A 27,385-nucleotide genomic window follows, 5' to 3' on the forward strand; every position below is an offset into this window, starting at 1 on the left:
ATATATATATATATATATATATATATTAAGGGGGCTAATAATAATTGCCCTAAAATGTTTTTTAAAAAATTAAAAGGTTTATTGTTTTATTCTAGCTAAAATAAAACAAATCCGACTTTATCCAGAAGAATAAACATTATTGAAAATATATCGGATAAAAACATAATTTGGGAAATATTTGAAAAATAATAAAAAAAAATCACAGGAGGGCTAATACTTGACTTTAACTGTATATATGTTTTAAACACGCAAACCTTATGTAGGCTGGCGGTGCGTAGTGCTGCGGCCGTTATCCAGAAGTTTGCTGGTTCTATAGCTCCTCATATTACTACTATGTTGGTCCATGGCAAGCAGGTAATCAGCCAGTGGGGCAAACGACCTCTGCATGTGTCATGCAAGCGTCGACTCTGTGCTAAAAAATGTTAACTCATGAGCACGCAACACTCATCCCTTGTTGTTGTTGTTGTTTTTCTTCACATCTGCTGAGTCAAGCTGTTATGCTCATGCACAGAGAAACCATGCAGCTCTATTTTTTTTTTTTTGTAATTATTTTGCGTCTGTGGTATTTATTTACTTTGTAATTTGCTGCATCTTTGATTGAGTCGCCAGTATATCAGTGTCTCATTCGCAGTTTGTTTGTGAGCTAAAATCCATTATGTGTGTGGCAGCGTAACCTGTCCATAACACCTGTTTATATTAATTCCTCAGAGGAATCCATCAGCTAAACTTGAAATTGGTGAACATTAAAATAGGTTCCTGTAGCTCAAACGAAGCTAATATCATTGATTCATTTTCCTTGGAGCGCATCCACTGATAAAAAAAAAAAAAACATTCACTCCGGAAGTTACTTTGCATAAAAAGTGCCTGGCAGATAAATGGAAATATAAATTGCCAAAGTGTACGAAGGGTTACTTCAGTCCAGGAGCAACAGCAGTAGGATCTGAATGCCCAAATGCCACTTTGTCACTTTGAGCTGCTGAGTTTTCCTGACCGTTTTGATCCCAGAGGGCCCAGCTTGAAATATTAATGAGGATTTAAATGCTACAGGGGGTCAAAATCTCGGAATATATAACAACATCTCATTTATTCAAATGAGCATCATGCTGCATTACAATTAGATTTCTGAAAATCTGAAGTTCGTCAGGTTCACGGAGTTCTTGTTGGAACTGCTGTTGACCTCTAGCTATATAATTTGTCACTGCTTGTAAGGCAGCAAGTCTGATGTGCATCAGTGTTCAATAGTTTAGGGTCAACGTTTTTATAAGAGATCTCTCTCATCCTCACCAAGGTGAAAAATAATATAAAATTTGTAATATGGTAAAGTCACATGAGACCATATTAAAGGATACTCCACCCAAAATTAAAATTTCCTCATCTTTTACTCACACTTAAGTGTTTAACTTTTTTTTTTTCTTTTGTTAAACACAAAACAAGATATTTTGAAGAATGATGCAAAAGCAGCTAACATCATCCGTAGTAGGAACAATAATTCTATAGATGTCGATGGCTTTTTTTTTTTTTTTTTTTTCATTCTTCAGTATATCTTCCGTTGTGTTCAATGGAAAAAAAGAAGCTCAAACAGGTTTGGAATTTTTTATTTTTGGGTAGGCTTTTGCTAGTAAGCTAATAACAAAATATTTGGTGAAATGTCAGTTGTTTGTGTGGCTGTTTTTTTAATTAAATTTATAATAATATAAAATTAATTTATTAACTATCTTGAAGAATAGTTCGGAGCTGTGTGATGTTGATTGACAGTGTACTTTTTTGTGTTGTGCGAAAAGAATTTTTAAAGTTTGTCAAAATAAAGTAGTGAACATCATTAAAGGGCACCTATGATGAAAATTTTGTACCCTGTTTGGACAGAACTGTGTTCACAGTCATATTAAGGTGATATAAATACAATAAGTCTTTTTTTTTACAGTGGGATTCAAATCCCTACCATTTTAAGGCCCACTGCAACGTGACGTAAAGTGCAGTTTCCCCGCCCACCAAATTGATTGACAACTCCGTATTAACACGTCTCCATAGTAACGCGTATACTGATATCAACAAGACAGGGCCTGTGCAATGCAACTGGGATTAAAAGGTCTGTTCAGCTCTCTATGATCATCAATAATCATAAATAGTGATCAAGAATGAGTTTTAAAATGTTTTTGAACAGTACATGTTAATGAATTACACCGATTTTATCGTCTTTATTATCACCACAGCCGCATTTCAGTACAATTATAAATGAAGACGCTTCAATCCCGGTTTTTTGGTGGTAAATCAGGATTATTTTGCACATTAACATATCGAATATCCATATAGCAGTGGATATTACCCTGTATCCTGACACATTTGGTATGCAAAGTGAAACGCGGTGCTGTGTGTGTGTGTGTGCGTGAACTTTGTAACAACATTTTGTGTAACTCATCGATAAAACAAATACATCAAATAATCATTGGGAAAGTTCTTACCGTAGAATTTCTCACAAACGTACTTTGAGATCTGCTTCCTTCATGTCTTTTACTGTGCTGTTTATCTATCGCACACAGCCAGAGATTGAGGCACACTCTGACAGGCACGTGGGAACGGTGGGCAGGGAGAACTAGCATAAAAGGCACAGGCAACAAAAACAGCTACATTGTGTTCAGAATTGAAAATTCCAATATTCTGAAAGCTATAATAAATAATCTGATGAGTGTTTTGAGCTGAAACTTTACAGACACATTCGGGAGACAAAAAAGACTTATTTGACACAGGGGTAAAATAGGTGCCCTTTAATGGTAACCAAAGCAAGTATTGTATAATGACATCTTGGCAGCTGACAGTTCACTGCCTGGGCTGGCTAAAGAATGTAATTTTCAAGATTTAAATTTACGTTATTTATTAAGCAAGTTTATATTGCCACAAAAAAACATGAAAATTAGAAATACAAAAATAGATAAAAATAGAAACAGAAATAACATGTGAAACAGGAAAAACAAACCATCACTCTAGTCTTCAATGGCACACTATAAATGCTAGCGACATGTATATTTCTTAATATTGAAAACTGTTGTGCTTAATATTTTTCAATATATAAAACAGCACTTGATTCAATTTGATTCATCCATTTTGAATATTTTTAACCAAAGACTTCTTCAAACTTGAATAGGAGTAATGTATATATTTTGGAATTGAACAATATTTTCAACACATGCTCATTCTGAAAACGTATCTATACATGTTTCTGGAGATCTTCAATTATGTAGCCAGAAGTACATATGGCTGCATTTCTTCTTTAAAACGAACAGTACGGGGCGGTATGGCGCTGCTCCTTTTTGCGCTTACCAGCTGACCGCTTACCTCCACATGGACGGCTTTCCCACTGTTACCAGTTTGTCCAGTTAGCTCGACATGTACATTGGCAGACTTTAGACGCAGAGAGGAGCTGACCAGGATGACAGGGTTCGAGTCCAGCGAAGAATGGTTCCAGAAAGCGAGTAAGACAAAAACAAAAGTTAAAAATAAAATAAACAAATAATTAACAGGGAGAGTATTTGGTAAAATCTGAAAACGTGGTAAAAATCAGGCGAGGGCTTTTCTTTTACTGGGTTGCTATTTAAAACTGTCGGTAGGGTTTAGGGAAGTAGGTGTCAAGCAATGCTTGTGAAAACACTATTGGTTGGGTTAAGCGAAGGAGGAGGGTGGGTCAGTCAGTCAGTCGAAAGTGTCATCAGGTGGATTCACACGAGAACAGCAGGTGCGAATGGTACTCGTGACAGAAATGAAAAAGCATACACATCGCTCTCTGGTGGATTAATGAAAACATAAACTGCAAAAATAAATTTATCTCCTGGGGCATATTTGATGCTCTCCAGAAATATATATAGCGGTATGTTTTCAGAATTAGCCTGGGTTGAATATTTTAGTCCAGTCAATTGTATGTTTGGCTTCATTGAATGAGTGAGTACATCTGTTGTGTTGTATTGTGTGTTCACCAGGTCCGTTGTGCGCCTTGCTGCCAGTCTCTTAACTAAACTAGTGGACAGCCTTGCTCCGAGCATTACTAGCGTTTTAGTGCATGGCAAGCAGGTAAGTGGAAAACAGGAACAGAGGCCTAAATGTGGAATTTCAGTTTGGGACTTCTACAAACTTTTTAATGTTCACTGATTATAAGCCAAAATACGCTTGAAATAGTTTTAATCTTCAAATCAGCTGTATGCCGAACTCGAGATGGACTTCTCTTCCTATTAAACAGCAGGGATGATAGCTAATCGCATCAGTCATCACTAGCAAAGCTAACCTGCCGCCCTTTCATTTGATGCTTAACTGCTCCTTTTGCGGCGAGAATTGCTTTTACCCAGAACCCCTGCTACCATCCCCATTGTCCATGCATTACATTTAACATCAGTGCGCATTTACCTTTCATTTGCTATGTGTTGAGACAAACATTACGTGTGGTGTGGAGTGTTTGTTTAATGAACTGCTATAGTTTCCCAACACAGTCCTGTTTAGCCCCTGGTGGTTGTGAAATGATTCATCAGAGCTGCGCACTAGCGGTGAATCTGCATATAAATTGCATCCTAGGGGCCTAATGTTGTGGGTAAGATAAATGGGTACGTTTTGGTTAGAAAATGGGTCATTCTTTGCATACAAGAGCAGTCTGAGCTGACCTGCATGTGGAATTATAGAGTCTTAGCCTTATTTAATTTAAAGAAGCTGAGCCTGTGTGCTCTCTACTTTTTGGATTTGGGTAAATTACTTTGCAGTGCCGTATTGACGTCTGCTGGGAAAAATAAGGAGATATAGCAGCAGATCATGCAAAGCCAGCCTTTATAGACTTAGACCACAATGTATACATTTCATTGTATAGATAGCAAAATGGCAACATATCACTTAGCATTAGCTGGCAAATCATAACAGACATTTTCCCAGATGTTTTTTTTTGTAGTAATTTTTACAATTACTCTTGTTTTTCCCCTAAACTAAGCTTTGAAAATACGAGAATACCTGATAAAACTTTATTAATCAGAATGTTTTTTTCTGTGTAAATGCTATTATTAAAATAGATATATATTAATAAATATATATACACATACACATTCACCGGCCACTTTATTAGGTACACCTGTCCAACTGCTCTTAACACAAATTTCTAATCAGCCAATCACATGGCAGCAACTCAATGAATTTAGGCATGAAGACATGGTCAAGATGACCTGCTCTACTGGTCTACTCTAGCTGATCTACTGAGATTTTCACACACAACCATCTCTAGGGTTTACAGAGAATGATCTAAAAAAGTGTACTTTCCAGTGAGCGGCAGTTCTGTGGGCACAAATGCCTTGTTGATCCAGAGATCAGAGAATGGCCAAACTGGTTCAAACTGATAGAAAGGCAACAGTAACTCAAATAACCACTCGTTACAACCGAGGTATGCAAAAGAGTACCTCTGACCGCACAACACGTCCAACCTTGAGGCAGATGGGGTACAGCAGCAGAAGACCACAATATGGTCAATATGGACTAAAACCTCTGAGGAATATTTCCAGTATCTTGTTGAATCTATGCCACGAAGGATTAAGGCAGAGTCTAACCTGGTACTAGTAAGGTATACCAAATAAAAGGGCCAGTTAGTGTATATGAGATACCAAAACAAGGCCCACAGACACAATTAATTTGATATTTTTTATTAGAATCAAATAAAATCATGCTAATACTTTTGGCTGCCTTTATAATGTTGCAATATTTATGCAGATCCACACTGTTAAATGGATAGTTCAACCAAAAACAAAAATTCTGTCCTAATTGACTCACCCTTTACTTACTCCAAACCTTTGAGTTTCTTTCTTCTGTTGAAAACAAAAGAAGACATTTTGAAGAAAGCAGGAAACCTGTAACCATTGACTTTCATAGTATCTATCTTTTTTTTTTTACAATGGAGGTTTTCTTCAAACAGAAGAAGCTTATAAAGGCTTATAACCACTTGAGAGTGAGTAAATAATAGTAGTAAATATACATTTTTGGGTGAACAATCCATTTAAATAAAACATTTAGTACATGCTTGTTATCAGTTTACTTAATACTTTGTACAAGCTTTACTTTAAAAGTATAGTTATATTGGAGTGTTTCCTACAGTATATTGTCACTGAGATTTGGTGAGTACTTCTTATTTATTTATTTTTTAGAATCTGCTTAAGTGCTTGTTTCAAAACCAATATATGAAATAAATCATATACCTTCTAAAATAGTTCCATTCCATTTTCTGAGATTGGGTTGGATTTAAAGAATAGAAATTGCTACTTGTTTGAAACCAGTGCTAGCAGACAAATGCTCCAGTTTACAGCAGTGTTGTTTTGTTGCAGGTGACCCTTGGCCTGTTCGGGCATGAGGAGATCGTGATTTCGAACCCTCTGTCTCCAGGAGTCATTAAAGACATCATCTACAGCAAGTGCAGCCCTCACGGCGAGAGAGAGGCCGTACTGCAGCAGGAGCTGGTCATCCACATCGGCTGGATCATCTCCAACAACCCAGAGCTGTTCAGTGGCATGCTGAAGATTCGTGTCGGGTACAACATCGCCTTTACTCTGTTTCAAAGCATGAGTCTGAAGGCCAAAGTATGCAGCCAAGAAGTAAAGCCCAAAGTATAAATAAATAAATATATATATATATATATATATATATATATATATATATATATATATATATATATATATATATATATATATATATATATATATTTGTTATTTGTCAAGAGAGTCAGAATTACACACAGAAAAATAATTCTTCAGATGGCTTCCTGTCCGTTTCAAAATAGATTTTTGTATACAATAATGATGACAATGATATACAATACACAGAAAATAAAAAAAAAGGAAGGAAGAAGAGAATATGGCTACAAAAAAAGGAAAATGAGAAAGGCAGACAGAGAAATAACAGCAATTTAACAAACCTGGAGGGCATGGTGTGTAAATTAAAACATAATTATGTATTTTATTATTGCGTTTTCTGCGTACTCCATAAAATAGACCCTTCATGGATTTAGCTTTATTAGCATTATTTTTAGCTTTAAAGTGGAAATAACTATCTTTTAAATGTATTATTCAATTGCTTTCTATTCTACTAGAGTGTGAGGGTCAGGTTGAAGCCATTTACAAGTAATAGACTTTTTAGCAGCAACCTTCACTATTCTGTATATGTATAATTTGTTGTTTAAATATAACACCGAAAACTGAAATTGTATACTAATATTTAATATGATATACGTGTTTTATGCTCTTGCTTGTAAATAAGCAAAGTATAAATTTTATTTAAAGTTACACACTTAATGAGCATTTCAAAGTACACTCCATTTGTTTGTGATGGACACATGCAAGCTAAAAAGATTCATATTTGTTCAGCGTCTATGCTTTTTGTATCCAGAAATTAGAAGCAACATTGTATTCCTTTCAGATACAGTACAATAATCTGCTTGTATGCACTCATCAATGTGGGCATTTGTTGGTTTTGGATATTTCTGCTCATCTTTAAGCTTGGTTCAGTGTTCACTTTGTGGACAAAACAAATAAACCACAAACTATTCAATGTGCTGGTGCGAGGAGTGCATATATTGTAAATGTTTCTGAAAATGCCTGCTTTCACACTATAGTGTTGGTGAGTACAGAAATTTGTGACCCCAGTAGTATGTCTAATTTCATCAAATTTATAACACAGTAGGGAAAAAAGTACCTAGATGGCCTACTATTTAGACAAGTATGATCGTCACCATTTGCTTTTCCATAAGGCCATGGAGAGGGGATTTTGGAATGGTAGTGAAGTGATACTTCTGATATGTAGAGTAGTTGTGCAATGACCAGATTGCATTAATCCTAGACACATCCATATCATATTGAAGATGTTTCAAATCAAAAGTAGTATCTACTAAATAAGTATGCAATTTCAAAAGAAGCGTTATGCAGTATATTACACCTCATTCTTTCACATCACAAACTGTAGGTGAATTAAAAACTGAAGTTTACTTTGGGCTTAGACAAGTGAGCATGTTCACATCTGTAAATAATAGTCAATAAATCAGACTAATTTTGCACTGATCATTTCAATCATTTATTCAGATGAATTTCCTTCAGTAAACTTGCTTTGTCATGCCTGCATTTCAATCAGGTGGATTGTTCAAGCCATGAAGCACGAGCTGAAGATTCGCGCTGGAGACATGCCACCACAGGACATTTACCAGATGTCCCCTAGTGATGTCAAACAGCTCCTGCTGGACGTCCTCCAGTCTCAGCAGAGTGGCAGGTGCGGGACTCCCAACCATCTTTGTGCTACTGTAGACAATCCTGCCAAAGTTCAATTATCCGCTGTGTCCAGTTGCAACTGTAGTATAAAGTCTATCGTCATTTGGGTAATACTACGGTAGTTTTTTAAAGGATAATTGTCAAGTAATGATTTGTAGAATTTCCCAGATAAAGCAGTTGAAGGAAATAAGCTGAATATAAGCGAGTAAATTAGAAAAATTATCTAGTTTTAAGGTTTCATCAGGTTACTACATTAAATATTTTAAAGTTGTGAAAACATTACATTTGATGTCCTGTAGTAAGTTCGAAATTGACATTAAGGAGATTTGCAATGTTATAAATTATGTTTTATGTCAAATTTATGCTGTTTTTTAAACATGCCATGCTTCAAAGAATAATTTTTTTAATGCATCACTTTCCACAAACATCAATTTTTTCTCATATGTGCTTATGCTAAGAAATGGTCTTGAGCAGCAAATCAGCATATTAGAAAAATGTTTTAATTTGAGACTAAAGTGGTTATGCTAAAAATCACGACTCAATAATCACTACTTTTATTTTAAGTAGATAAAATGTATTTTAATAATAGAAAACAAAAGAAATACAAGCAATAAAAACCGTAAAAATGGAAAATGTTAAATAATATATATTTATTTTTACAAATTACTTTTAAATAAATTCAGCCTTGAAGAGAATTTATTTTCTGCAAAAAATATATATATATATGTAAAACACTTATAAATTTTAATATATTATCCTAAACAGTAGTGTAATAGTTGTAGCTCCCTAAAGAGTTTTGCTACAGAACCATAGATTTCTCCAATGTTTTGGGAATTCATTTTAAATCTCTTCCACAGATCATGGCTTAACAGACGTCAGATCGATGGCTCCCTCAATCGAACCCCTCTCGGCTTCTATGACCGCGTTTGGCAAATCCTAGAGCGAACACGTAACGGCATCATGGTTGGCGGAAAACATCTCCCTCAGGTAACTACTCTATATGATTCTATTCTGTTAATATATATATATATATATATATATATATATATATATATATATATATATATATATATATATATATATATATATATATATATATATATTTATATATATATATATTTATTTATGTATTTATTTATTTATTTATTTATTAGGATTGTTGAGGAATTGCAGCTCTGGATAAATAAGTCCTCTGTAATTCAGTTTTATTCAGAATATCCGAAGATGACAATATCCATTTTTCCCTTTTTTTTGCAGCAACCCACTCTGTCAGATATGACCATGTATGAGATGAATTTCTCTCTGTTAGTGGAAGACACACTGAAAAACATTGTTTTGCCTGAATATAGGCAGATTATTGTTGAGGTTTGGCACTGTGCATTCTCAATTAACTCTGCAACACTTGTTTGTAATCTGAGAAAATGTATTGTGTGCGGTTTAACCCCTGTGTTTTTGATGACCTGAACACAGCTCTTGATGGTGGTGTCAATTGTACTGGAAAGAAACCCGGAGCTGGAGTTTCAGGAACCAGTGGATTTGGACAAATTGGTAAAGGAGGCTTTTGCTGACTTTCAGAAAGATCGCAGCAAACTGGAGGGCACTGAGAAACGGGTAAGGGCAGGTTTAATTTAAAAGATTTTACTTTGGTTTATATTATTAAGTGTTTGGATCTATATAAATTAACATTAACTTTAGGGACCGTCATGTTCTCAAGGGATTTTTTGTCATTTTATTTAGATTTTATCTAGTCAAAAATAGAAATTGTTTCATCTTTTTATCCAGTCTTCAGTGTCATGATTCTTCTGATTGTTGGTGCTCAGGATTTTAATTATTTTCAACATTGAAAACAATGTCTTATGTTTTTGCAGTATTTGTTTAATAGAACAGATTTTGTTTTTAGTCTTACGTAACTTAAAGGGGACCTATTATGCAAAATTACCTTTTATAAGGGATTTAAACAGCTGTGTGGCAGCAGTCTAAAATATATCCAGCTTCTAATACTGAAAAGTAATAATTAGATTTTTTATAATCACTCTTGAAAAAAGAAACACTTTGATTGACATTCTCTTTTTGTACATGTCATCAGAGGGGGAAAGCCCCGCCCACTAGTGACAATATCTCCCTCATTAGCATAGGATGTTAGTTTTGTCTTTGAATCTGCTAGTATGCTGACACATAGGCATTTGTAGCTCTGCCCTCTTTTGAATTTAAAGCGACTGTCACCAAAAATGGTACAATCAGGATCAAAGCTTCCAAGGCACAGTTTTAAAGTGTTAAAAAACATTAATTGTTTGATATTTTGAGCTGAAACTTGACATAGGGGCATCAGAGACTTATACATTTTGTACAACTGGGCATAATAGGTCCAGATAGGTGACTTGATGCTTTTATTTGAATTAGTTTAATCTATGGGAGTCATATGATATTTTTTGGTCTACATTTGGTGGCTTTTAACAGGTTGTTTTCACATGACGTCATTGATGATGCACGAAATTCAGATAGAGGGCAGGAAGTAATTCTTCTACATAGAAATCGCTATTAGAAGATCAAAACGTTTTTGTTTAATGTTGTTTGTAATTGTTTAAATCGACCGAAATAAGAAATGCCAAAGAGCTTTTACAGACTTTCATAAGTTTTGCGCATATAGGGAGGAATGTTAAAGAAACTGCTAAAAAAACGGAAGGCGGCATTTTATAAACTTTTTTTATAGGCTACATCCATGTGTAAATTTTTTTTTTTACTTGATAATTTGTTTGACTACACCAATAAAGATTATATACAGGCCTTACTACTGTATGTGTTTAAATATGCTAATGTGTTATATAAAAATCAGATACAAACACCACCGCATTTATACAAAATCCAGGAGAATATAAATAACCGACCTGCCATGTAATCGCTGCAATTAAATCTGTCTTGTTTTGCAATAATCCAAGTCTATATTGGCATTTCGGCAGAATAAACATCCGTAACGTTAACATCTATATGCGTAGCAGTGATGAATGTTTGTTGATGGTAAGTTCATCGACAGAACAAAAAAAGCAACCCTTGAGACAAAACTAGACTGTTATTATTGTGGAGCACTTATTCCCCCTTGCAAAAATACATGAATAAATAATAATGTAGACTATACGAACACGGTTTTGTTTGCTTTCATCTGTTATTTTGTGATGTCTGAAAGATATCTGCATGGGGAAAAAAAAACTAGTAATTTATAATAAACATGTTTGTGAATCACATTGTAAAAAGTGTATAATGTGTACAACTGTTTGTTAAAGAATGCTACAGAATGCAGTAGCATAGTAAACTGCTAAACTGTAAGTCGTACTGTAGTGTTAGTATAAACTGCTGCATTGTGATGGTGTATAATTATGGCGTAGAAAAGTGAAGCCTATTGAATAATTTGTTTTTTACTACAGTTGTGTTGTACCACAGCAAGAATATAATTACTACGACAGTTTAATTTGTGTAACTTTCTACAGTACATCCAGAAAGTATTCATAGCGCATCACTTTTTCCACATTTTTATGTTACAGCCTTATTGCAAAATGGATTCAATTATTTCCCCAAAATTCTACACACAACACCCCATAATGACATCCAACCTGATAGAGCTTGAGATGTACTGCAAAGAGGAATGGGCAAAAATTCCCAAAGACCGGTGTGCCAAGCTTGAGGCTGTAATTGCTGCCAAAGGTGCATCAAACAAAGTATTGAGCAAAGGCTGTGAATACTTCTGTACATGTGATTTTTCAGGTTTTTCATTTTTAATAAATTTCATTGATTTCAAAAAAATCTTTTTTTCACATTGCATTATGGGTTATTGTGTGTAGAATTGTGGGAAATATATGAATTTAATCCATTTTGGAATAAGGCTGCAACAAAAAAACTTTTTGAAAAAGTGAAGCACTATGAATACTTTCCAGATGCACCATATAGTATGCTTCAAAACGCTATATTTACTATATTTTTTCATGTAATATAAACTTATCTACTGCCTCGATAACAGGCAAATATATTTTAGTTCAGTAGAAAACTTGGTCCTCTTTATGATATGAAGATCATGCCCAACACATGTGGTTATTATCTATTTATATCTTCTTTAAAAATATGGTATAACTCGCAAAAATATGCACTTTCCCCTTTCTGCCCACCATCAGAATTTCGCACATCACCAGAACCACATAATTGAAAACAACCTATAGAAAATATTCATGTATGCAATCCATCATGTAACTCAGCTCGAACATTTGGTTTATTTATAGCACAACAGCCAATTTGAATCCGACAGGTACATCCGTTTGCATTCATGTTTGTGGTGTTGTTACTGAAGTGAATAATATCCACAGGATACCATGGAGGCCTTCTACAACACACCAGCCCTGGGGAAACAAAGCACGTCCAGCTACCTGACCAAAGCAGTAATGATCCAGCTGCTGCAGGGAGAGGTGAAGCCCAGTAAAGATGACCCGTGTTCTGTCAGCTAAAGCACCTCACGCTGCTGTCAGCATTACTTAGACTGCCGTACAAGCACAGTCTTACTTACATAGGATTGCTTTTGTCTGGAATAGATGATATAGCATATAAATAAAAATCTATATTTGTTCAGGTCCCTGACCAATGTTATGACCACGTTTGCATCTACTTTTTAAAACCCAGTTTTTGTGGCAGGATTGTTCCTGCTGCGTTATCAATGCCAGAACACAACTTGAAAATGTCTCACTGTAAGCTATTGTTTAGAGGTCAGAAGACACTAATGTCAAATAGTAAGGTATTGAACTACAGTATATGCATGTCATTATTTCAGAATGTGGGTTGACGTCTTAGATGTTGTTGGTTTGTGCACTTATAAGTCAAGATGGTAACTGTTTTGCCAACGTTTTAAAGGGATAGTTCACCCTAAAATAAAAATGTAATCACCTTCAAGTGGTTCCAAACATTTCCGAGTATCTTTCTTCTGTTAAGTCTGCAAAACCTGTAACCATTGACTTCCATTGTAGGAAAAACAAATACTATTGAAGTCAATGGTTAGCTTTCATCAAAATATATTGTTTTGTGTTCACCATGAGAAAGAAACTCGTAAATGTTTGAAATAAGCAAACGGTCAGTAAATGAGGACATCATTTAAATATTTGTGCACTGTCACTATAATTTAGAAATTATATATGCAAATGTATTTTAACAGTTGTGTTTACTTCAGAGAGCCTTTGGCTGCTAGTATATATTGTGCATTATTTGCCTTCATGTGTACTGTTGTATGTTAGATTTCTAATATATAAAAACATTTGAGTGTTTTGGTTTCTTCCTTGTACGAACAGAATTTTCAGTCCGTCATTATTAAATAAATATATATATATATATATAATTAATTTGACTGTTTTTTTAAATAACTGGCAGCTTTCTTTTTATCGGTAAGTGTCAGCTGCAGTAAAGACCGCAAAGCTTTGCAAATAACATAAAACTCGCTTGTGTCGCATAGATGATTTTTAGAGCACATCCTGGTATAAAAGCTCAGCAGAAACCTTGTTTATCCGACTGAGTGGGTGTTTGGACCAAGATACTTGTTTATCATGCCGACCGCTGCCATCAGCCTCCGCTTAGTGTATGTCAGAGTGATCAGAGGTCTCAGCAGTTCTCCTGAGGAATGATTCCCAAACTCATAATATATTGAACTGAGAGACTGAGGAATCGCTATCTGCCCCTCAGGCCAAATACAAGCTTTGAATGAATGGAAACGAGATTACATGCTGGAGTTTAGAGCTGAACAAAGTGAAATTACTAGCTATTATGCTAGAATCTGTCATATAAACTTGTGGGCATGCAGGGGGGCTTGTATTTGTGGGTTTGGTCAGTCTACTAGAAGTGTATTTAAAAAATTACTTTTGCTGCTTGTTCAAATAACTTATTTAAAATGAGTTAAAACAACACAATTCTTACTTTTTCTGGGACAACTTAATTGATCAAGTTATCTTAATCAATTTGTGTTGGGACAACATGAAGGAATTGTGTGGAACACAGCATTTTATACAGTGTAGATTGCCATTTTGGAAGAAAGTATTACACTTCCTTTAGTATTACTGTGTTTTTTTTTCTGATTTCAAGTGTTATTAATCAATGCACCATTACACCTAATGCTACCTATCCAAAATGAATGCAGACTTCAGCAAGGCTATATCATAAATCAAATAATCCACTTGGGAAAAACAATAAAACCCGTCATAAAAGTTAACAGGCCAGTTAAAGTGTGTGTGCACGCGCATGTTCAGCTCAAATGGATGACAGCCCTGTCTTCTGTCTTCCTCTGTTTTCTGCCTGAGGTATGGGTGACATGAAGTAGTAGACATTACAACGCCTCAAGATCACATTAAATTGGCATGTCTTGAGCATGCATTGGCTGGAAATTGAGTTATTAATCCCAAATCTGCATGGACAAATAAAAAAAAATAGTGATTACTAAATTTTCTTTGACTTGTATTTCATTGCAGACAATACAACAAACATTATTTTGTAAGGTTATATAATGTGTTTCTCATGATTTTTTTATTATTTTTCTCAGCATAATTGTATTCCAATTTGGTTTCTTGCAACACATTTCAAAAACAGTTGGAAAAGTAAAGCATTTAATGTTTTATGTTGTCATTGCTTTTCACAACACTTAAAACATGTTTAGGTACAGAAGACACCAAGTGATGAAGTGTTTCAGGTGTCATTTTGTCCCGTTCTTCCTGCAAACAAGTCTTAAGGTAGGCAAAGGTACAGGGTTTTTGTTGTCACATTTTGTGCTTCAAAATGCAGCCCACATTCTCTGTTTGAGACAGGTCAGGACTGCAGGCAGGCCAGCCAGGTACCTGTATCCTCTTCCTCCGCAGCCAGGACTGGCTGTGTGCAGAATGTTGTTTTACACTGAACTCATTGAAATATGAATGGGTGTCCCTGGAAACGAAAGCAGCATATTGTGCTCCAAAATCTTGATGTACTTATCAGCATTAATGATGCCATCACAGAAGTGCAAGTTACCTTTGCCAAGGGCACTGACACAAGCCCATATCATGACAGATCCTGGGTTTTGGACTTGTTGCTGGTAACAAGTCCAAGTCCAGCCTTGATTATCGTTTTTTGTTTGGTCCGGAGCACACAGCGTCCATTTCTCCCCCAAAAATACTGATTTATTTGACCACATTACATGTTTCCACTGTGTGATGGCCCATCACAGATGATGCTGAGCCCAGACAAGTAGACAGTGCTTATGGACACTGTTAACATATGGCTTCATTTTGGCACCGTACAATTTCAACTGACATTTGTGTAACTCCGTACTGTGGTACTTGACAAAGGTTTGACAAAGAAGTCCTGAGCCCATGTGGCGATATTGCTTATAGATGAATGACGGTTCTTCTTGATGCAGTGCCTCTTAAGGGATCAGAGATCATAGTTCATCTTAAGCTTGCGGCCTTGTCCTTTACACACTGAAATTCCTCCAAATTGTTTGAATCTTTAATTACTGTATGTTGAAGGTAAAATATACTGTTGAAGGTAAAATATACAAATGTCTTCCTATCTTTTTTTTTGAGGAACATTGTTTTAAACATTTTAATAATTTTCTCTTATATTTGTTGGCAAACTGGCGATCCTTGTTATCACCAAATAATAATTACAACCACCTGTATCAAATTACATTATTTAACTAATTTACCCGATTACTAGCCCTAAATTTCTCCTGTCCAAACTTTTATTTTGGAAAGTGTTGCAGATTTGAATAACCGGTAAGTGTATACAGTATGTCAGAATTATTAGCCCCGTTTATTTTTTTTCTCCAATTTCTGTTTAACGGAGAGATGATTTCTTCAACACATATCTAAACATAATAGTTTTAATAACTCATCTCTAATAACTGATTTATTTTATCTTTGCCATGATGACAGTAAATAATATTTAACTAGATATTTTTCAAGACACTTCTATACAGCTTAAAGTGAAATGTAAATGCTTAACTGGGTTAATTAGGTTAACCAGGCAGGTTAGGGTAATTAGGCAGGTTATTGTATAATGATGGTTTGTTCTGTAGACTATTGAAAATATATATAGTTTAAAGGGGCTAATAATTTTGACCTTAAAATGATTTTTAAAAAATTAAAAACTGCTTTTATTCTAGCCGAAATAAAACAAATAAGACTTTCTCAATAAGAAAAAATATTATCAGACACACTGTGAAAATTTCCTTTCTCTGTTAAGCATTAGGAAATATTTTTTAAAAAGAATAAATCAATAGGAGCTATTAATTCTGACTTAAACTGTTTGTTTGTGCGAGTATGCATGTGTTTTTGAATGATCTTCATATATCTGTTAATTAAATTTTGATGCTCTACTGGTAAATAAAATTATTTTTGCTAAATGTTTTTGTTAACTGGTAAGCCTTATTGCCTTAGTTTTTCTAACCACCTCATAAATGACTTGTGTAATACAAAAAAAAGAGAACCATTTGCTATCCATTTCACAATTTTAGTGGAAACCACTTCTTTTTAAAAAAAACATACAGCTATATAATTTAAGCTGGAACTTTACAAAACTGTTTCAAAGAATCTTATCTAATTTAAAATAATAACAAGATCTTAGTCACTGAAATCCCTTTTTAAAATGCATACCTATGCGAGTTGTGTAGCAGTCCAAGTCCATTTATTTTATTCAATTATAAAACATCTGTATTAGTCATAATCTTGTGAGGAACACAACATGTGATCATGAAGCACACAGGAACAAGCAGATCAGTTCCCAGCTAATGTTTCTGCACTCGAGACAGTATAGCTGATATTAAAATTAGAATATTTACACCATTATTGCACACATTATTGTTAAACTGTACTCTCATTACATTGTAAATTGAAGTCAAAAGTACTTAATGCTATTCCCACCATTCCTTCTCCAATCCCTAAAAACACCATTAACACTAGGATGAGCATTGCATCAAATACACCAAAGTCATCAAACCGTTTTTCCCATTTTTTGGCTCTACAGGCACCGGTAGCTGTTGACTACTTATCTACTGATAAGTCAAGTATACTGTATTTAGCAAATTTTCCATTTTGGATGAATTGTCCATTTAAGCATCACTACTGAAAATGTATTAAATACACTTCATTGTCCAGTTAACTATGCAAATTAAAACTGTATTATTGCATAATTATTCGGTCCATGTTCAAGTGTCAGATGTGTTGTTCACAGCTATATGATGTAGATGTTGCGATCCTTCATTTCCAGTGAGCTCTTTCTTTTGTTTTAAACTCTTTGAGGAAAAAGCGTAGATGAATGGATTCACGCAGCTGTTGATCAACGTAAGGCACCCAACTATTTCAGCAATGGGAGATAAAAATGGGTCCGATCCTGAAAATTTAGCAAATATTTCCTCTAGTTTAATTAAGTGGTGCGGAGCCCAAAAGATGAAGAACACTATGACAATACGAGTCACCAGTTTGGTCAATCGCCGACTGTGTTTGAACGATCCCTGTGTGGCCATCTTATGTAAGCAACAATATGAAGTCACCATGATTGTTAGAGGAACAAAAAATCCAAACAGTGACTCCAGCATGGCAAAGATAAGCTTCGTTTTTGTATCCAGGTTTCTTTCACACTCCATTTTGGATTCATATAGAATGATCTCCTGTGTGAGAACACCGGGACAAGAAAAAACCAATGCCAGAATCCAGATGGTGAGCAGCAGCACTTGTTCTTTTCTCTTGGTCATTCTGGACAACAACTGTGGACGACGAATCCGCAAACAGCGATACACGCTGAGCACAGTCACGGTCATCAGACTTGAGTACATACTCCAGTAGACCAGTGTTGTGAAGAGCTTACAGGCTGTTTTATCAAAGTCCATTAGCTGGCTGTAGATCCACCCAGGCAGGGTTATCAAACACAAGATGTCTGCAGCTGCCAGGTTCAGCATCAGATGAACAGTGAAATTATCTCTTTTCATATGGAAAACTATAAAAAGAATGACTGCAATATTACCCGGAACTCCAACCACGAAGCAGAGACCCATCAGACCACTGGTGACCAGGTTAGCTGTTGACCAGCTGTCGGAGCTCAAGTCACTGTGATTCTGCATGGCATCTGCTGTTGACCAACTGTCTAAGCTCAAGTCACTGTGATTCTGCATGGCATCAACTAGTTCTGTGTTGAGACAAACTGATCACCAGCTTCACATGTGCAGTTATTTAAACTCTGCATCACTTCCTGATACTGTATGTATACACCCACAGAAAGTTCTCATGAAAGCATTTTAGTTTCTGTTTTGTGATTCTATGCTTCTATTACTATGAATTGGACCATTTTTAACTCACTTTTCATTGTTTACTTATCAATATACTGCTTTATCTACAACTTACTAATTCTCAGACCTGTATTAGACATTAAGGTCCTTTTATGTGTTTTTTTTTTCTTGTTTTTTCAAACAGTTTTATCTATAGTAAAATCAGATGGTGCATCTGTTCTCAGACTGGCTTATTTCACAATGGTAAGAGTTGTTGCAAGACTGTTTTAGGGAAAATTCATAGTAAGTAAACAACCATTTAATACAAGGACTGCTTACAAATTAGCAGTATGTGTCACATGTGACACAGCATTAGTCATAAGTTTCCCATCTCCTTGTAAAGTCATTGACCTGTTAACCTGTTACTCAGCAAACCACACTTTTGAGACTCACACCTGGAAATGATATACCTAAATTAAAATGGTTACAGGTCTTGACCCCAATAAGATATACACAAAATGTAGGTATCGTTGGAAAGAAGACAAGAAATAGATGTGAGATGATGTGTAAAGTGAAAGTAAAGTTTTACTGCATCCAGCGGGCTATTTCATATATTAACAAGCACATTAAATCAGTTCTGGAGAAATCTAGAAAAAATAAATGTCTTGAAACCAAATATCTCATGAGTTAATATTTGAATTTTGATAGAGATATGCAAAATGTCATTCCTGCAAAAATAAAATAATAATTTCTGAGGCTGTTTTGCGCTTTTCCCCCTCTCCTTGTTTGAGGAGAAGCAATCTGATAACCACATGCAATGAAGCATTCTACAAACTATTTTAAACCATATAGATATCACTTCTGGAACTACCAGAATTATATAACTACTAGAATTACCATAGTGGTCATTCTGAACATTTCCATATAAGACATCATTTACATTCAAAGCTTCTATTGCGATATTAAAAATTAAAATGCTTTGAATGTCTTGTGTAAAACGTAATTAGGTCATTACTCTAAAAATACAATCTCTTTGGTAATTCATTCAATTTCCTCTGCCTTAATCCCTTTATTAATCAGGGGTCACCACAGCGGAATGAACTGCCAACTTATCCAGCGTATGTTTTATACAGCGAATGCCCTTCCAGCTGCAACCCAGAACTGGGAATAATCCATACACACTGTGAATATAACTGAAAATTAGATCATCTTATTAAACATTAGTTTTGCCAACTTAAAAAACTTACTGCGTGCAAACACCTCTCAATTAAAGGCTGTTACGCTGGTTTCACAATGTATGAGAGGCTCATATTGTTTTCACCATGCATGTTAAACAACCAGGATTCACACCGGGAGCAGGAGCAACACGCGAGGCACGCGGGAATGGTTTTCTGTGCTATGCGTCAGTTTGTTTTTGATTAAACACATACAGCAGGGACTGAACTGGGTCTACTTCCCATACCCTGGGTGTTTCACTGGTGGCTAAAAGAGTAGTTTCAATTGGGGTCTCGGACATGGAATCAAACATGTTGGGCGTGCTTTCCAGGGCTGCTTTGGTGGTGGAACGGAGTGGCTTGTACTAGAGGTCTGCATTCCCATGGCTGTACCGCGGGACCCGACCAGATATCTTGCGGCGCGGAATAAATTTCTGAATAAATCGCGGGAGTGGCCTGTAACTGGAGTAAATTTGGATGGGAGCGGGCAGTCTAACAATATCGATTCGATTCCTGAGCGAGCACGTGTATGTGACCAGCATGTGTGTATGTGCGTATTGACCAGCCAAACATTAAATCGCAATTTGCAGCGATCGCCGGTTTTCCTAATGTAATTGGAGCGATCGATAGCACTTTGCTATCAAGGCGCCATCTGAAGACGAATTTGTATATGTGAATCGGAATTATTAACATTCAATAAATGTGCAAATAACCTGTGATGCTTAAATGTGCTTAACAAATATTGTGGCACAGTGGCCTGGGTCAACCCATGATTCATTCATCCTCACAAATAGCATAGTTGGGATGAGGCTCCAACGTGGCAGGGTGCGTGATGGGTGGCTTCTTAGTTAGTGATATATTTAAAGATATTAATCCAGCTAAGTTTTTTTATTTTATTTTATTGAGCATATTAAGAGACCAGGGTCATCTATTAAAGACATGGCTGTTAACCGCCCTCAACAACCCACAAACTGACCGAGAGCACAGATACAATGATGCCCATTCTCGCACTCGGTCAGTTGTAGAGCAGGCGATTGGGCAGCTGAAATGGTACTGCCTTGGTAAGAGCGGAGGGGTGCCTTGACACGAGCACCGGGAAAATAGTGAGTGCGTTCTTTATTACCTTTAGTGGAAGCAGCGTGGACGTGGCAAACGATGGAGTCACCGATGATAGCCACATCACGACCTGTCTCATGGAGAGGGGTGCAGCGGTTCTCCGTGGAGATCTTGAACACAGGAGAAGGAGACGTTCTGCCCCGAGACCTGGTATGGACCTTACGCAGCTGCACCCAGGAGCCATGGTAGCCGGAGTAAACGACCCCTGAATGTACTGAATCCTCGGTGCGCTGGGCCTGGACAGAGAAACACACGGGGTTGAGGTGGAGAAAGTGTTAAGATTGTATCCCACACTTACCTCAGATGAGTGAGCCGCAGCGCAGGGCACACCAAGCAAGGTCTGTTGTTTCAGGAGCTGCGCTCACTTCATCTCTAGGTCGCGTATCTGGCACTCGACTGCGTCCAGCTCCAACGCCTTATCTCCTGCACCCAAGGATAGAAACACAAAGGACATTGTACAGGGTGAAGAGAAAAGGCAGTAAGTGAAATAAAAAGTGAATGAAAAAAGTTGGCAGCTTTAGCTGACTAGCGGTGCTAGCAGGCTAAAGCTACAAGCAACAAGCGGATGCTTGAGGGACAGAACGTTTTAAAGTAGATTTGAGTGTATAAATGTATTAAGGGTTTGTTCACTCTAAGTAGGAGAGACAAACACTTGCAAATGTGGATTTATTTTATGATAAAAGATGTAAATTGGGAATCTACGTGACAAAGCTGCAAACACACACAGCAAGGACCGTAACAGCAACAAATGAATGCCATGTAGTGTGTGAAACAGGCTTATCTAAAGAGAACCAAAAGCTTTTTATTTGTCAAAAGCACAGAGTGACAGTGACTGTGGACCCACCTGGTTCTGCATTAGAGTTGAGTCGAGTGCAGGTGAGCAGAGATCCAGTATCTGGAATGCAGGTGCTCTAGACACTCAGCAGCAGCAGCAGGGCTTCTCAAAGTACTGCTCTCCACTTCCTGTCTGAGGAACTTTTTCCTGCGCACAAGAGCATTTGTGTTGCTGTACGGATAAATGCCTCATGAACAATCATGCACCAGGAAGATGGCTTTGGGCATCTACATCTGGAGAATTTCAGTGAGAATACTATTTTACTTTATTAGAGAGGAGTCCGATGTGTATTAAATCCATTCTAGCTCATTTCCAATAGTTTCTAACAGAACAGTTAATCCGACTGCGTGACACAGTAAACTGGATTTTTAAAAAGTATTGCAATAATACATTTAACACTGCATGTCATTCACTATAAATAAACTAGGTCAACAGTACTATATAGTGATAACTAATAGCAGTGGTGAGGCTACATGAGGGCTTGGGGTGGCACTGGCCCTCTCAGATTAAAGGCTGGCCTGCCCAGACAAAAATATTTAAAAGCTAAATAATTCTGCAATAAAAACATGTAATGGCTGTGAGGTGGAATATAAACAAAATCGAATGTCGGCAATTTACAGTACCCTTTAGTTATTGTAGGTTTGTCAATCAAATTTAAAGCCCCCCTCTATTGCACAACAATGGAACTGTCCAACTGCTGCTACACACTTTGTGCTGATGAGCACTTTTGCTTTTGGCTTAATTTGATTGACTGAGGCAGCGGCTCTGAAACTGAAACTAGAAGTGCTGTTCAGCTGACTTTTCGGATTTGCTGGTCAAGAACATTACAAGTAATAAAATGACAAATGAGTAATATGAGAGAGGCATAATAATATATAAATCTGGTTTAACTTGTTTTCAGGATTACATTAAATGCCTTATTTTAATAGTTTAGTTTTAGTGTTGTACTGTAGTGTAGTTATCTAGTTAGGCGATCGTTTGGGAGTTTTACGCTTCAAAAGAAGAATATAACATTTGTTGGTCTCATTTGCAGTGTTGGGGGAAAAATAATAAAATCCAAAAACACTTAAAAAGGTAGCTCAATGTGTTACTTAGTTAGTAATTAAGGAAAGTAATGTGGAAGTTTGTGCTTTTTACTTATTTATTTAGAGTATGGCTTATTCAGACCTCTGCTTATTTGCAGATATTAAGCATCTAAACTTACATTTTTATTAATTGGGCTTAATTCAGTCTACTTTTATTTAGGGTTGTCATGATACCATTAGTTAATGTTACGGTACTATACCAGCTGAAGTATCACGATCGTATTGTGATACTGTAATTCACAACTCAAATTAAGAAGAAATATTATATTTTATGTTATAATAGACCTACTTTATTGTAATTCAAAATTCCCTTAAGGCCAAAAATTATTATTTGCACCCCACTTCACCTAAAATTTATTCATTCTTTTTGTTTATTTTGTAGATAACTGACCAACAAAAATACATTAAAATAAAGATACAAATTATACCAAAAGAAAATTGTTACAAAACAGCAGTTTTCCAACAAAATTAGGTTACATGAAGAGGTCACAATTGTTTCAATGTTTTCTGTTGCTATTTTGGCAATTTCATCTATTTTTTATCTTCTTAGGAGGCACCGCCAGCATTTTGGAGCCACAATATTGCGATACTACCATAGTAGCGGTAAACTGTGCAACCCTACATTTACTTCACTCTATTTAATAAAAAATTTAGATACTTCACTGGTCATCATTACTGATCTGTGTGCGCCAGCTACTGGGAGAGAATGATTTATCATTTTTATTTTGCAAAATGTTTCTACAGGGGTGAATAATTCCAAGCTAAGATCTGTTTCTAATTATACATTTAATTCCTATTTTGAAATAATAAATCGACTTTAAATAAACATCGACTCAAGCTAGCTAAAGGCCACTGTGTGGATCACTGTTACTGCAGTGGTTGCCAGTATTTAAATTGCCAATCTTTTTTTTTTTTTGCTATTGTTTCTAGCTTAATAAAGTAAAAATAAATTTGCTATCAGAATCAGATTAATTTGCTTATATTTATTGCTGAATAACAATGTCAGTTTTCGATTGGCCTCGTGGCAAATTGAATGATTTCAGATTCTCTGCACATTTTTGGAGTTTATTTATTCAAAAATGAGGACTGGATGCTCAAAAATGTCACTTGTTAAATCAATTACTAAGTAATCACAGATCATAAATATAAGAAACTAGTTATTATTCACTGCTAAGAGTATAAGAGTAGGCACTAAAGCCTAACCCTATTTTAAAATATCTAGCCTCCTCATTAACAGTAGTAGTAATACAGTATTAGCAACCTCTGGGTCAAAAACAATTCATTAATGAAAACTCTGAACTCAGATCTTATGCTCATGGCTACTCAGAGGTTTGAGAATACACACGTTAAAAATTAGATCAAATGTAATTTTTTTTAAATTATTCAACAATGAAAAAAGTGCTGAGAATCGCATTAAACACTACCTTAATAGCCTCAAAAGATCTTTTAATAGTCTACTTTCTGAATGAATCCCTGTTTTAAACAGAGCAGACAGCGCTTTAAGACACTGAAAAGTTTTTCTTTTAACAAAATAATTACAAATATTCCTAAATTAAGGTAATAATTAGTAAATATTTTGCCAATAAATATTTAATTCTTACCGTCTGCAAGATTTATTCTATTTTTTAGTTTTATTTTGTGTGTGTGTGTGTGTGTGTGTGTGTGTGTGTGTGTGTGTGTGTGTGTGTGTGTGTGTGTGTGTGTGTGTGTGTGTGTGTGTGTGTGTGTGTGTGTGGTGTCGTGTCCGTGTGGTGTGGTGTGTGTGTGTGTGTGTGTGTGTGTGTGTGGGTGGTGTGGTGTGGTGTGGTGTGTGTGGTGTGGTGACAGGCGACATCTTCTGTCTGGAGCATCAGGCCGATCTTCTGCTGTCCAGAATCAGGTGGTTTGTCTTGGTCGGGCATCTCAGCTGAGACCTGTCCACTATGGGTGACCCTACCGGTATCTGTGAAGTACCAGTGGCGTAGCTCTCAGCATCACTGAAGCACACAAGCCCTCACAGCACGTCAAGCTGCAAACCATGTGAGGGACCCTAACCTACCCTAACCCAACAGCCAACACAACCAACCCTAACGACAACCACTAATGTGCCAAAAACCACTCAGAGGAGACCAGCAACACGCAAGAAACCGCCTAGGAAACCTTGCTAACCGCATGTCAACATCCAAAAGAACCCAAGAGCCGAATATGAGCAGCACGGACAATCACCAGAACATCCAGCAATGTGATAAACTTGAATGAAAAGTTCAATTTGATTAATTGAAAACTTATTCTATAACTATATACAATATATACAGTATGTACATACGTGCCCATGATCCTCCATCTGGCACTAGGATGGCTCAGTGCCTGGGCCTCTTCCTCCGGGGCTCCTTGGGCAGCGGCTCCTTGCTGATGTCCACCTTGATCTGAGGGGGGGTGCTGGACTCGGACCTGATCTCCGTGATGAGCACACGCCCATCAGGCTGCACGGTCTCCAGCAGCGCAGGCCGACCCAGCTTCTCCCACAGCCGCTGCTTTACCTCTATTCCTTTCTGAAGGGTGTATCGGCCAGCACGCTTCTTCACTGGGGAGTCCATCACACTGCGGTAGATGTCCTGGTAGTCCTGCACACTCCGACCGTGGATGGAGAGCGGCTCTTCCTGCAGACACTCACCCACTGGGGAGACTGGGGCTGCGGGACGGAGGGCAGGAAGGACAGCCGCGTTCTTCAGGTGTCGCTCCAGCAAGAAGTCCCTGAGGTGTCCGGGGAGAGTCTTGGTCCTTCGTGAGCGTCGCAGCGCCATCATGAACTCCAAAACAACTTTCCAAACTGATGAAACTCAGCCAAGGGGAGATTTGTTGAGAGTTGTGCAGCTGGATGACCACAATCGACCGCTCTATAGAAAGTTGCGTGGATTCGTAAACCAACTCGTGTTGCCGTGGTGACAGAACGACGAGGGTCATTTAAATGTACACAATCAGTGTTAAGTCAATTAGAGCAGCAGGAGCTGTATGTACACTACAGTTTTTTTGTTAAATGTTATTAAACACAGAAAATCTCTTAATAAAATTAGGTATAATAATAGAGGGCCCATACACCCAGATAAATTAATATTGTCCCCGTTTTTCTTTATTATTTTCATCTTACTTAAAAAAAATCGCGTCATACGTTTCCACGTCAGAACTCTGGTCACGTGTTGTAATTTATTGCAGTATAACACAAATACAACAAGATACAATTTAACCATTTTCATCTACATTTACAGAACAGAGCACAAATACTGATCAAACCAATAATATAATAAAAATAAATAAAATTATAGCGTAGACAAACAAACACAGACAAGAAATGACACTACAGGGTCTATCCATTTATTTTGTTTCAATAAACTAAACAGTCTTCAACTATAAAGATTTACTGTGGTTTTGTTTTAAGGCACTTTGCATTTATCAATACAATTTCACTGAAATTATGCAATACTAATTTAATATTAACATCTTCTCCTGATAAAACAAAGAAAATATCATTTATAGAAATTAGAGGGGCGGCGACAGCTGTACAAGGTTGCTGCAGTTATCATAATTTTCCATCATAATTATTATTTCTATCATAATTTAATTAACCATTTTCATCTACATTTACAGAACAGAGCACAAATACTGATCAAACCAATAATATAATAAAAATAAATAAAATCATAGAATGGACAAACAAACACAGACAAGGAATGACACTGTCTTCTTCCTTATGTTGATTTTAGCAACTAGAAAGATTTACTGTGGTTTTGTTTTAAGGCACTTTGCATTTATGAATAAAATTTCACCGAAATGATGTAATGTTAGTTGAATATTAACATCTTCAGATAAAACAAAGAAAATATCATTTATTGAAAACAGAGGGGTGGCGACAGCTGTATGGTGATTTTGAGACCCAAAGGTGATGTTCATACAATTATTTACTTTTTTAAGAAACTAAATTAATGTATAATTCCATTAAAAAAAAAAAAAAAAAGTTTGGGTCTGTGGGATGGTTTTCTGAAGGTTGCCTGTCGATTTAAAGATGGTCAGCCATTCTGGATCAAACTTGCTGAGTCCACCATGATTTGATGCTTTAATAAAAAACATCGAGCAGTCAGTTATGTTTTCATGATGTCAAAAGTTTTGATTAATGTGGTTTAACTGTTAGAAAAGAAACTGCTTTTTTTATACATTATGCCATAACAAAAGAGAATGTTTCTGTAGAATGACTCATTTGATACTCAGTATTAAATACAAGCTTTTGAATTAGGCTATTATTTACATCGTACCACCACATGAAAGCATCAAATGACCAAATCAGTCTGCTTACAAATGTCAAAACATTAAAAATAAATAATTTTCACTAGTTGTCTGTAACCTCATGAAATCCTTTACCCTCCACTAAAAAGAAAAAAGTGAACAACATAAAAGCATAAATGTTATCCATGACTATCTTCCCAGCAAAAACTGAAATTATAAGGTCTTGAAAGTTATGATAGTTAGAAAAACCTTGTACAATTGAATTGATACATTCACAATTGAACACTAAAATTTCAACCCAAACAAAAACAAGCAGCACAGATTGTTTTTATTAACTATAAATTTCTCCACATGATTTGGATTAATGT

General features: G+C 36.2%; 2 protein-coding genes across 12 annotated transcripts in view; one reads left to right on the forward strand and one right to left on the reverse strand.

The window, feature by feature from the left end:
* phkb (phosphorylase kinase, beta) overlaps positions 1 to 12,871 on the forward strand; it is a 138,634-nt gene extending 125,763 nt beyond the window's left edge. For 2 of the 4 annotated variants that reach the window (XM_073908869.1, XM_005166403.6), the window contains 7 exons: positions 264 to 354; positions 6,333 to 6,535; positions 8,128 to 8,262; positions 9,119 to 9,248; positions 9,519 to 9,626; positions 9,732 to 9,872; positions 12,611 to 12,871. In XM_073908869.1, the coding sequence (XP_073764970.1) occupies positions 264 to 354; positions 6,333 to 6,535; positions 8,128 to 8,262; positions 9,119 to 9,248; positions 9,519 to 9,626; positions 9,732 to 9,872; positions 12,611 to 12,748 (946 nt within the window). In that variant the 3' untranslated portion in view covers positions 12,749 to 12,871. Of the gene's footprint in view, positions 1 to 263; positions 355 to 3,968; positions 4,060 to 6,332; positions 6,536 to 8,127; positions 8,263 to 9,118; positions 9,249 to 9,518; positions 9,627 to 9,731; positions 9,873 to 12,610 lie in introns of all 4 variants that reach the window. The other 2 variants (XM_693105.10, XM_005166402.6) reach the window with 1 other exon arrangement.
* On the reverse strand, positions 8,051 to 27,088 carry LOC141375429 (G-protein coupled receptor 15-like). 8 transcript variants are annotated; one of them, XM_073908884.1, is made up of 5 exons: positions 25,066 to 27,088; positions 21,685 to 21,822; positions 20,848 to 21,263; positions 18,270 to 18,431; positions 14,816 to 18,188 (listed from the first exon to the last, which is right to left on the reverse strand). In XM_073908884.1, the coding sequence occupies exon 1, from the start codon at positions 25,544 to 25,546 to the stop codon at positions 25,100 to 25,102; it is 447 nt and encodes a 148-aa protein (XP_073764985.1). In that variant the 5' UTR covers positions 25,547 to 27,088; the 3' UTR covers positions 14,816 to 18,188; positions 18,270 to 18,431; positions 20,848 to 21,263; positions 21,685 to 21,822; positions 25,066 to 25,099. The 8 variants fall into 8 exon arrangements, with proteins under 8 accessions (XP_073764986.1, XP_073764987.1, XP_073764979.1 ...); XM_073908885.1 differs by lacking the exons at positions 14,816 to 18,188; positions 18,270 to 18,431 and adding an exon at positions 8,051 to 8,340; XM_073908886.1 differs by lacking the exons at positions 14,816 to 18,188; positions 18,270 to 18,431 and adding an exon at positions 14,267 to 14,682.
* Between the last annotated feature and the right edge of the window lie 297 nt (positions 27,089 to 27,385).

This window comes from Danio rerio, chromosome 7 (assembly GCF_049306965.1).
Source record: "Danio rerio strain Tuebingen ecotype United States chromosome 7, GRCz12tu, whole genome shotgun sequence".
Classification (NCBI taxonomy): domain Eukaryota; kingdom Metazoa; phylum Chordata; class Actinopteri; order Cypriniformes; family Danionidae; genus Danio; species Danio rerio.